Source organism: Delphinus delphis, chromosome 4 (genome assembly GCF_949987515.2).
Source record: "Delphinus delphis chromosome 4, mDelDel1.2, whole genome shotgun sequence".
NCBI lineage: Eukaryota > Metazoa > Chordata > Mammalia > Artiodactyla > Delphinidae > Delphinus > Delphinus delphis.
This window is the reverse complement of record NC_082686.1, coordinates 68,874,759-68,886,943: the sequence shown is the minus strand read 5'-3', so window position 1 is coordinate 68,886,943 and position 12,185 is coordinate 68,874,759. Positions and strand designations below refer to the sequence as shown.

The 12,185-nt window shown below is 53.3% G+C and overlaps 1 protein-coding gene across 4 annotated transcripts in view; it reads left to right on the top strand.

Moving 5' to 3' along the window:
* Positions 1-12,185, top strand: part of MYLK (myosin light chain kinase) — a 268,245-nt gene that overhangs the window by 178,386 nt on the left and 77,674 nt on the right. For all 4 annotated transcript variants that reach the window (XM_060010779.1, XM_060010776.1, XM_060010777.1 and 1 more), the window contains 5 exons: positions 672-809; positions 2,421-2,618; positions 3,318-3,567; positions 10,108-10,179; positions 10,612-11,741. In XM_060010779.1, coding sequence (XP_059866762.1) covers positions 672-809; positions 2,421-2,618; positions 3,318-3,567; positions 10,108-10,179; positions 10,612-11,741 — 1,788 coding nt within the window. The remainder of the gene's footprint in view (positions 1-671; positions 810-2,420; positions 2,619-3,317; positions 3,568-10,107; positions 10,180-10,611; positions 11,742-12,185) is intronic.

Here is a 12,185-nt window from a genome sequence, read left to right as displayed (position 1 = left end):
GGTATCTGCAAGGGGTCCTGGTACCAGTACCCTGCAGATACTGAAGGATAGCTGTATTGTTAGATGAAGAAGCAAGATGCCAATCATTGTGTATAGTGTGCTATCATTTTTTTTAAGAGAAGAAAAATTAAAAAGTGTACCTATATGCTATTGTGTGTTATACACATGGACCATCTTTGGCAAGGTGAACAAGGAACTGAAAATCAGTTGCCTCTGGGGAGAGACATTCGGCCAGAGGACAGGGGTAGAAGGGAGATTGTACACATACCCTTTGTACCTTTTGAATTTTATGCTATATGAATGTATCACTTATTCAAAAGAGTAAATACAATTTAAGGGGGAAAAAAGTCTCATACGGTGCCAAGTTTTGGCTCCCCCACTCCCAGCCTCCATCCCCTGGAAGTGCTCCTGGGGAGCCAGAGCCTAGGTTGGACATGGCCCTACAGAGGCCTCATCCTTTCCTGCTGTGAGGCAAGAGCACTGTCGTACCACAGGGAAATGGGCACGCCTTGTTCCTAGGCATCTCCAGGGCCTCCCGAGCTCCTTATCCGGCAGCGGTCAGTTTCTGGTGGGAACCTGAGCCCCAACACATTCATGTGCTGAGTGCTCATTTCGTCTGTGTCTGCGGAATGAATGAGTGACTGTTCACCCCACATTCTTTTGCCACGCAGAAAAGAAGAGTGACGAGAAGAGTGAGTACCTCCTGCCCACGGCCTCCAGCAAGCCCGTCGCGCCCCTCTTCCTGCAAGGCCTCTCTGATCTCAGAGTCATGGACGGGAGCCAGGTCACCATGACAGTCCAGGTGTCAGGTGTGTCCCTGCATCTCTGTCCCCGGGGTATACGTGAAAACGGGCATGGTTGCAACATGGGCTTTGCTTCCCGACATCCCGCTCAGATCACTGTCTACCAGAAAGGCAGCCTAGGACTGTCAGTCAGTGGGCCCAAAGAAGTGGAGCCTCTTGGTCCCTCTCTTCTGCTTTCTCTGGGCTGGATTTTCTGGATTCGAGGTTAAGTGGTCCAGGGAAGAAGATGGCCATGCTAGAGAGGTGAGGGATTAACTGAGAACATAGTATGGCCAATGTAGCTGGAAGATTGTGGACACAGGTCCAAAACCAGATGATGTGAGAACTTTCTAACCCTTGGAAGGTAAGTCTCAGTTGCTCTATTCAAATGTTAAGGTGAGAAGATAGAACAGGGGTCCTTCTCAAATGGGTGGGGTGACACGAGTGTGGGATGAACAGCCCAGTGAGAGATTTTACTGTTTTTGCTAGAAGCCGGCAAGCGAAGCCTGCGGAATATCCTGGGACAGACTTACTGACGCAGGCTCATGCTGGCCTCTGATCAGTCCCGCGACAGCCTGGAGGTCCTTTCTGGTTTTTCAGTTCCTTTTGAGTTGCAGAAGCGATAAAGATGAGTTGGGAGAGAACCCATGGGCTCACCCTTTTAGGGATCCTAGGATGAACTCCCTGCTCCCAAAGGCTGAAGGCAGTCCCGGGACAATGCAGGCAGAGGCCGGGTCCCCTCCCCTGCACATACTCCTCGAGTTGATAGAAATCAGAGGCACCCTGCACCTGGCCTCCAGACACGTGCTGGCTACCCCATCAGAGACAGATGGTGGTCTCCTCTGTCCTTGAAAGAGCTTGATACCACGCAGCCTCCCTCAGCAGCCGTTCCCGGGGACTTGCTCCCCTGGAAGCAGAGTGCAATGGCTCAGCTCTTTCTGCAGAGGAAACCCTCACAGGTGGCCATTGTTTTATGCCCAAAAAAATGGCTAGAAGCTACCTGGGGAAGTAGACTAGTAAAAGTGAAAATGCTCTCCACCATGAGCTGGGTTTAGAAAGCCTGGTACCCATCGGGAAAGCCTGGTACCCATCTTCACCCTTGGACAACATTTGTATGGTAGCAAAATGAAGTGCTAAGGGAGCTTTCCCTTGGTGAAGACTGACAAGGGAGTTTCTGTGAAGTCCCCATGGCGTTGCCTGGGCATGTACACAAGGTGTGAGGTGTGCACAGCAGGAAACAGTGTGGAACCCACTGATCCAGCTACCACTCAGCATTATCAAGCAGTTTGAATTCTAATTTTAAAAACCATTCTTCTAGGTTTCCTCTTTTATCTCTGAAGTAATATTTTTCACTTCTGGATTCTTCCTGGTTTCCCCAAATCCGTCGTTAAGTAATTACAATGAACATGCATTGAGTACTTTCTTTGTGCCAGATGCTATTCTAATCAGCGTTTCTAGTGGGCTGCTGAGGTATTCATTTATTTCATCCTCCCAGTGAACCTTTGAGATAGATAGGGTTAGAATATGTTATGGATGGGAAAACTTATGCAATACAACGTCATAGTATTAAGTAGAGTTGCTGCACAGCCCGGGGAAGCACCTCCCTGACGAGCTCCCCTGCCTCTCCTCCCCGTTCAGGGAACCCACCCCCTGAGGTCATCTGGCTTCACAACGGGAATGAGATCCAGGAGTCAGAGGACTTCCACTTTGAACAGAGAGGCACTCAGCACAGCCTTTGTATCCAGGAAGTGTTCCCGGAGGACACGGGCACTTACACCTGTGAAGCCTGGAACAGCGCAGGAGAGGTCCGCACCCAGGCCATGCTCACAGTGCAAGGTGAGGCTGCCCCGCTGACCAGTGGCGGGCAGGGGCGGGGCAGGAGGCTTTGCTGCCATGGTCTCTCCGAAGGTGATTTGGAGGCGAGAAAAGCACGTGAGTCTACTTTGTCCCCACCACGGACCCCACGCTCCCTGGGTCCCATCCCAGCCCCAGTGGCAGCTCCCCATCCTACATCTGAGGCTGTGGCTGAGTGGGTCCTCCTTTCCCTACCTTCTGAAGCTCCTGCCCTCTCTGGGGTACTGGTGTCAAGCTTCGGAGAGTGCTGGGAGAGCTATCTCCTAACACACTAACGCTTTGGCAGTGACAGATGAGTTACGGCCTATGATGGTCCTAGCCTTGAGAGAACCCATATTTAAGGGGAGAGACAAGTTAAGCACGCATGAAGCAAGTGACAACCTTAATCGTACACATGTCACGCAGATCATTGGCACCTATCCCAGTGCCCCTGTACCTTCTGGACAGCCTCCCCATGCTTTGGATATACAAATTCATGTTAATATTATCCTGTGAGAAGTAACCAAGACAGATTTGCCATGAGAAGGATGTGCTCTACCTGTATGTTCAATAAAAGTGATTTCTGGACAAGCTGTTCTTTGGGTAACACTCTATCTTCCGACCTTCACTGCCATGGAGAGTTGAGTGAATGCTCTCTGCTGAAAGGCCTCCCTCTCTAACGCAATCCTTTGCTAACTTCAGAGCCTCAGGATGGCATCCAGCCCTGGTTCATCAGCAAGCCCCGCTCCGTGACAGCCTGCCTGGGCCAGAGTGTCCTCATCTCCTGTGCCATAGCTGGGGACCCCTTCCCCACTGTGCACTGGCTCCGGGACGGCAAAGCCCTCTCCAGAGACACTGGCCACTTCGAGGTGCTACAGAATGAGGACGTGTTCACCCTGGTTCTAAAGAACGTGCAGCCCTGGCATGCCGGCCAGTATGAGATCCTGCTCAAGTGAGTCTGCATGACCTGCCAACCTCCTTTAACCCCTACCCCCCAAATTCCTACCTCCCGGCAAAGTCCCTACCTGGGACTGGGAAGCCAGAGGAATCACAAAGTAACGTGGGGTTGGGCTTCAAGGTAAAGAGAGTGCAGGATTGGTGCTTTTGCTTTTGTTTTTTCCACTTCAATACAACAGAGGTTCACTGAGAGCCTTCTCCTCTGAGCTCAGTTCCCCAGAGTCCTCTGTCTTATTACATCCTGGCTTTTGTTCCCCCATTATTTCGTATATGAAGACTAGGAAGGAGGGAAGATGGATTCAAATTGGAAAAGCAGCAGGATAGACGGAATGTATTCATTATCTATTGCAGAGTAACAAATTACCCCCATACGTAGCAGCTTCAGACAACAAACAATTATACTCTCATAGTTTGTATGGGTCAGGAATTTGAAGCTGCTTAGCTAAATGAGCTTGGGCTCAGGGTTTTACGTGAGGTTTCAGTGAAGATGTCAGCAGGGGCTGCTGTCTCTGAAGGCTCGACTGAGGCTGCAGGGTCCACATCTATGATGGCTCACTCACAGGGCTGTTGGCAGGAGGCCTCAGCTCCTGGCTGTGTGGACCTCTCCCTAGAGCTGCTTGAGTGTCTTCATGACATGGCAGCTGGCTTCCACAGAGTTGGTGGTCCGAGAGAGAACGAGTTGGAACTTGCAGTGTCTCGTATGACCTATCCTTGGAAGTCACACACTATTAGTCCTGCTACACTCTCTTTGCAAGAAGTGAGTCGCTAAGTACAACCCGTACTCCAGCGGAGGGGAATTAAGTTCCACCTCTTGGAGAAAGGAGTATCAAAGAATCTGTAGACATTTAAAACCACTGCAGGGACGGTAACTCTCCCCACTCCTTCTTCCTCCCTTTCAAGGTCTTTCTAGGAAACATGGGAAGGTAAGCTCCATGAAGGCACACTGCCGTGTTCCCAGTGCCTAGAACAGTATCTGCCCGTAGTCAGCATTTGGTAACTATTTGTTATATGAATGTGATCCAGAAATGTTCTTCTACCCTCAAAATGTTCTAACCCGTAAAATTCCATGCCAACCCTGGGTTGACAGAGACAGAACGCCAGCCCCTAGGGTTGGTATTAGCATTGAAGAAGAGCACTTGTCTGCCCCTGGACTCTGCAAACAGGTTGTGCCACGTCCTGAAGATGGCTGGACTGCTCTGGCTCAGGTGCCTGGCCACTTTGCAAGGGGCTTGCTCTCCTGGATCAATCATTTCCCTGTGCTGAGCCCATCATGTTCAAGTCTCTGAGCTCTGTAGCAATAGGGCAAAGCTACTGCCAGGACAGAGCATTGTTCCTACAGTAATGACAAAACCCAGCGTGTGCTCCGTCTGCTTGGGTCCTTTCTGGGTATGTGCTTTACATTTGCATCATTAGCTTTCGCTGCATAACAGATCATCCCAAGACTTAGTGACTTTTAAGAAAATACCCATTTATTATTCATTGAGCATCTTTGGATCTGCTAGGGAATTCTACTTAGCTGGGCAAGGCTCAGCAAACCTCAACTGAGCTAATGACATGTCTGTGGTCAGCTGATGAGATGTTCATGGGCTGACTGGTCATCCTACCACCATCAGCAGGATGCTCAGAACACATCAACGGCCTTTGCCTCGTGTCTGAACCATTTATTATCAGGAAGGCCGATCTGCCTCCAAAATGGAGAGAAGATCGTTCCTTCTTCCTCTAGGCCAGTACAAGCAGTGGAAACTGATGGTATGCTAGAATAGAGCTTGTCTGTATGAAAGGAGTGGTGCTTTGAGATAATACTCATGTAATCAAGCTAGACATCCTAGAAGAGATGAGGTTTTTGTGGGATTCTGGGGCAAATGAGTAAAGTCTCGTTGGATAGGCTGAGCACGAGAGGGTAGGAAAGAACAAAGCAAGGCTGTGGGAAGTCTGCCAGGCCAGAGTGGAGGGTTGCACTGGGAGGTCAGCAGGCAGACTGTCTGGGCCCAGCTGGGGACAGTCATAAAACTTAGACTGTCCTAGCTGGAAGGGACTTCAGAAGTTATCTAGCCACCTCCTTGTTTAATAATGGGGGAAGCTGAGGCCTCAGGATCACGGCCACCCAAAGGTGAGTAGCAGAGCCTAGACTGGAAGCCTAGCTCTGTCTTTAAATCAGATGCTCCTCCATTCTTTGTTTCAGTGCACTGGGAACTTGGGAAGCCTGGGACATCGCACTAGGGTCCCCACACATGCAGCCCTTGCCCCTTTTCCCTCCCCAGAGTCCAGCCTCTTCATTCCTTTGGGAGGCTGCTGCCCTGGCCTTGGCTTTGTCCCCAGTGAGAAGGAGCCAGTCCGTGGAAAGTTGCCCTGGGGAGTGTGTGCCAGGCCTGCCAGGGGGCCCGCTGCCCTGTGGCTTTTCTCAGACCCAGACCTAGAGAGAAACCAGACCTAGACCCAGGACAGAATGCCTTTCAAGGAGGGAGACTAGGAGGCTGGGAAGAAGCCAGGCTGAGGGTGGGGGTGGGACAGGTACTCTCTGTCCTGCTGAAGTTGGGGGTACATACGGGTGGTTGGTTTCTACCTCCCCTTCCCTCCCCTAGCCCTTGTCTTCTGAACTAAAAGGGGAAATGTCAAAAAGTCAGCTCCAAATTCCAGCTGAAATATTTCAAAAATTGATACTTGCCAGGAAATTAGTTCTTTAAACTAATTTTGCATATAAAATCCATTCCAGGGGTGGGTGATTCAGAGTGGGACAGCGTCCAAGGCTTTGTAACCAAAGACTGGGGCTTCTTATTCAGGGTTTAGGAGGCAGGGAACACAAAGGATTCTGTTAGTTGTAAAAGGTACAGCTTACAGGGCGACAGCCGCATGTCCTCTGTGGCAGCACCTGGGCTGTACGTGGGGGTCGCGCCTCAGTCTCAGGCCTGACTTTGTAACTGAATACAGTATGTGCAGGCACCAAAGAGGGCCAAAGGGACTTCCCTGGTGGCGCAGTGGTTAAGAGTCTGCCTGCTAACGCAGGGGACAGGGTTCAAGCCATGGTCCGGGAAGATCCCACATGCCACGGAGCAACTAGGCCCGTGCGCCACAACTGCTGGGCCTGCGCTCTAGAGCCCGCGAGCCACAACTACTGAGGCCTGTGTGCCTGGAGCCCGTGCTCCGCAACAAGAGAAGCCACCACAATGAGAAGCCCGTGCACCGCAAAAAGGGGTGGCCCCAGCTCACCACAACTAGAGAAAAGCCCGCGCAGCAATGAAGACCCAACGCAGCCAAAAATAAACAAATAAATAAATTAAAAAAAAAAAAAAAAAAAAAGAGGGCCGAAGAGGCTGATCAGCTGGTTAGATTATCTGGGGTGTGGCTTCCAGGCAACAGGCCTCTCTGACCTTTGCAGGCTCCAGAAGAACCCAGGATTAGCCTTCAAAGTCTAGCAGAGACTTAAGTTTGTGGCTGCAGGCATAGTGACCCCCATGCCAAGGAATGATATACATAGTGGGCCAGCCATGGTATCCCAAGTTCTCTACCTCCCATCTGCCCCCTCAGACTGCCTGGGTACCTCAGGGTGAGGCCTAGGCAAGGCCACCTGTACCTGCCTCCTTCAAGGCAGGTAATAGGAAACAACAGAAGTGCTTACCTGCTTCCCCCATGGGGAGATAGAGCTTACTCCAGCTTGGGGGTCAGGGCACCCCACCATTTAGAGCCTCTGAGGGGCTTGGCGAGGGCACAGCAGGGCCATCTGGTCAGTGTCTGCTCCTGAGTTTTGCACCTGGGCTGTGTGCTACTTGTGAGAGGAGGAAACTCAGCTGAGGAGGTGTCGAAAAGGGCTCCCCAGAAAACATGGCCCTTGGGCATCCTGTTGTCCTGCCCCACGCCAACCCCAGGCCCCGTACCCTGTGCTTGAAAGAAAAGCGGGAACAGAGTGGGCTCTACTGGCCAGCAGCCTGGCAGAAGGGGGGTGCCAGGGGGCTGGGCCTCACCCCCAAGTGACCTCCCATGGTTGACCCAAGCCCTGTTAGCCTTCTGTGCTGAGTTCTCAGGATGCTCTGAGGGCCTCCCAGCTTTCCCAGGGCCCGACACTGAGGAGGCACCTAACTGCTGTTTGTGGAGCACAGGAGCCCTGGGCCCTCAAACTCCCCAAACCTTGAATCTGCACCCCCAAGAGCTTGAACATTGAGGAAGGTGACCAGGAGGTGAGAGGAGGGTTAGGGAGCACGAAAGATCAACCTCTCCTCCTGTCATGTGGGTCCCAGTGTCTAGGAGTGAACAGTGACCCCCCCGGGACCCTCAAGAGTCATCTGCCACACAGTGGGCTGCTGGGGCCTGACCCGGAGCTGGTCCTCCATTGGGAGGGAGGCCAGGCAAAGCAAGGTAGATACCCACATACATCGGCAGAGCTACGGGACACATGCTCAGCTCTCTGTCCACGTGGGAGTGACATAACACACGTTCCCAAACATGGGCCTGCAGGCACAGGTGCCCATCAGGTGGAGCCCACATGCCTGCAGTTGATACACACACACACACAGACACACACACACACACACAGAGACACACAAACACACACATGTCCCAGAGTAGATTTGTACTGAGCAGCAGCCAGTAGGGTGGGATGGGAAAGTTACAGGTCTTGGATTCAAGTAGACCCAGGTCCCAACCCCTTCCCCTGCTAGCCAGCTCTGTGAGTTTAGACAAAATTACTTAACCTTGATGAACTTCATTTTTCTTACCTATAAAAACAATGCTGGGCTTCCCTGATGGTGCAGTGGTTAAGAATCCTCCTGCCAATGCAGGGGACACGGGTTTGAGCCCCAGTCCGGGAAGATCCCACATGCCACGGAGCAGCTAAGCCCGTGCGCCACAGCTACTGAGCCTGTGCTCTAGAGCCCGCAAGCCACAACTACTGAGCCCACGTGCCACAGCTACTGAAGCCCGAGCACCTAGAGCCCGTGCTCCACAACAAGAGAAGCCACCGCAATGAGAAGCCTGCTCACCGCAACAAAGAGTAGCCCCTGTGTGCTACAACTAGAGAAAGCCCACACACAGCAACGAAGACCCAACACAGCAAAAAATAAATAAATAAAAACAAAACAAAAAACAATGCTGACTCCAACCTTTCAGAGCTGCCATGAGTAAGTGAGATGGATTGTGTCTACGGTAGGGTCTGGGGCATGTGTCAGCCCCTGAAGTGCAAGTAAGATGGCAAATGCAGGGAATGAGTGCGAGACCCCAAGAGCCCAACACTGCATCCCGGAAACTCCTGGGCCTCCCTTTCTTCCCTTTGCAGTGAATGAGCAGAGCAGTGCTCTGAGCCTCACTGGGCTGTGTGGGGAGAAGAAAGATAGTGGCTGCAAGTCACGAAGGCTGGAAGGTGCTGCATACAACGTGGTTATTATCAGGCAGAGTCACCTTTGGCTCTCAGATCTGCCCCTCCACTTCCCCTCGTCTGAGCAGAACCTTCTTGGCTGGTCAGAGCCCAGAAATGCCAGCAGGTGGCAGCCTTGTGGGGTCAGAGGGCTGATCTGCTGTAAGCCCAGCACAGCAAGCCTGGTTGCAGCCCTTCCTGAGCAGAGGGGCCTCAGCTGGTCATGAAGAGCTTTAACAATGGGCTGAAGAATCCGGAGCCCTCTCCACCCAATGGAAGAAGAAAATGGGTCACCCTTGTAGGGAGATACCTGTTAGGTTTTTAATACGAAAGGTTCTGATCTAAGGCATTTGCTGATGGGTAGGGATTGGAGGGTATTTTCATTTCATGAGCAGGTGAAGGGGACCTTAGCTGCTCCGTGGCATGTGGGATCTTCCCGGACTGGGGCTCAAACCCGTGTCCCCTGCATTGGCAGGAGGATCTTAACCACTGCACCATCAGGGAAGCCCAGCATTGTTTTTATAGGTAAGAAAAATGAAGTTCATCAAGGTTAAGTAATTTTGTCTAAACTCACAGAGCTGGTTAGCAGGGGAAGGGGTTGGGACCTGGGTCTACTTGAATCCAAGACCTGTAACTTTCCCATCCCACCCTACTGATTGCTGATCAGTACAAATCTACAGGTAGGGGCACCTTGTGAGGAGAAGGAATAACCACCTCTGTATTAAGGGAGCATGGAGCCAGACTCAGGGTCACTGGGCAGGCTGACCGGGGCCACACAGTCTAGACCAAGGGGCTCCATCCCAGCCCTTAGCTGTGTTAATCTTCACTCTTCCTTGACTGAGTGATGGATGGATCGTATAATTTTTGTAATATACTTACATAAAAGTAGTCCTACTTCTGGATGCCTACTGTAGCTATTGCCCAGAAGATTCTTTTTTTTTTTTTTTTTCTTTTTAAACAAGAGCTGGAAAAATAAAGCGTGACCAAAGTGGGGGAGGGCCCTGCCCTAAATCTAGGTCTGGTGTGGGTGTGTTAGGGTCACAGCTTAGCCCAGGGTCCTGTCTTCCCTGGGGTCAGCCAGCCAGCCCAGGGCCAAGTTCCTGCCTGCCCCACCCTCCTCACAGCCCTTGGCTGGGCAGGCCCTTGGCCCAGAAAGCCTCTTGATCTGTACTGATCCCTTGAATTCTTCAGGAACCGGGTTGGTGAATGCAGTTGCCAGGTATCACTGATGCTACAGAGCAGCCCTGCCAGAGCTGTCCTGCGGTGAGTACCACCCAGGGGCTGCCCAGCCAGGCCCCGTGCCACCACCCGCCCACCTTCCTCCTGGTCCCAGCAGGCCCGGCCCAGCAGCCCCAGATTGTTTGTATCCTCCAGGAGAGGCTGCCCGAGCCAAGAGGGAGAGATTGGAAGGGGGATGAGGGAGGGAGAGCCGGGGAGGAGAGGGGGGTGAAATTTTTTATTTATTTATTTTTTTTTGGCATGCACCCTTATAAGGCTACTGAAGTCATTACCGATGTAACAACCAACGAAGCAAGCAAGCGCCTCTCACCACAGTTCCCTTCTATAAACACGGCCTGGCCAGCCCCCCTCCCCCCGCCCTCCTTCCCTCCCTGGGGATGTGCTCTCCCCGACGTCTCTTTCTTACCCAGCCCCTTTTCCTCCTGCTACTTTCCTTTTTCCCTTCACTGGTCGCAGGGGAAGGGAGCCTGCCAGCGGTGAGGGCCTCTGCAGCCGGGGAGCCGGCGCTGATGGTGGTGGCGGTGGCGGCTACGGGAGCCTGAGGCCCGGCTGGCCAGCAGGAGGACAGGGCGGGCCCGACGAGGGAGACGGCGAGGGCGTGCGTGGGGTGCTCACGCGGCGTGTGGAGACGCGGCAGCACACCGAGGAGGCCATCCGCCAGCAGGAGGTGGGGCAGCTGGACTTCCGCGACCTCCTGGGCAAGAAGGTGAGTACCAAGACCTTGCCTGAAGAGGACCTGAAGGAGATCCCAGCCGAGCAGATGGATTTCCGCGCCAACCTGCAGCGGCAGGTGAAGCCGAAGACCGTGTCGGAGGAAGAGCGGAAGGTGCATAGCCCCCAGCAGGTGGACTTCCGCTCTGTCCTGGCCAAGAAGGGGACCCCCAAGACCCCTGTGCCTGAGAAGGTGCCACCTCCAAAACCTGCCACCCCAGGTTTCCGCTCGGTGTTGGGCAGTAAGAAAACGCTACCTGCAGAGAATGGCAGTAACAGCTCTGAAGCCTTGAACGCCAAGGCAGCAGAAGGTCCCAAGCCTGTAGGCAATGCCCAGCCTTCAGGGTTTCTGAAAACCGTGGGCAATGCCAAGCCGGCCGAGACCCCCAAACCCTTGGGCAATGCGAAGCCGGCCGAGACCCCCAAACCCATGGGCAATGCCAAGCCGGCCGAGACCCCCAAACCCTTGGGTAATGCCAAGCTGACTGAGACCCCCAAACCCTTGGGTAATGTCAAGCCGGCCGAGACCCCCAAACCCATGGGCAATGCCAAGCTGACTGAGACCCCCAAACCCTTGGGCAATGCCAAGTTATCCGAGGCCCCAAAACCAGCTGGGAATGAAGAACTTAAGAAGGAGGTTAAGAATGATGTGAACTGCAAGAGGGGCCATGCAGGGGCCACAGATAATGAAAAAAGACCCGAGAGCCAAGGGACAGCCCCAGCCTTCAAGGAGAAGCTACGAGATCTCCGTGTGGTGGAGGGTGAGAAACTGCTGCTCCAGTGCCAGGTGTCCTCTGACCCCCCGGCCACCATCACCTGGACCCTGAATGGAAAGACGCTCAAGACTACCAAGTTCATTGTCCTCTCCCAAGAAGGTAACACGGTTGGGGCCGGGAGGAAGGGTAGCTCTGTCCCAGCCACCGTCAGCTCCTGGAGCCCTGGCTTGTTGATGGTGTTAGTAGCCCAGAGCCTGGGTGGGAAAGGCCACTCTCTGTGCCCCTCACTCACGGGATTGGTGCCCGCCACACTCCATGGCTGGGGGACAGGGGTGGGTGCCTGGTCCCCCAGGCACATTCCCAGATCTCGGCATCTGTCTGGCAGAGCCCCCTCATGGCACCCCTAGGCGTGGCTCCTCAGAGCAGGCCTGGGCTAATGCCCAGCTTTGGCCCAGAGAAGGCTCCGATCATAGGCTTGGAAATGGGGGCACTGGGGTTAGGGCTGACCAGGGGCTTGGGGCTGAGAACTGCCTTTGAAGCAGCATTTTAGGTTCAGGTCAGGGTGTGCAGTGACGGGATGTGATTTGGGGTCAACAACTTAAG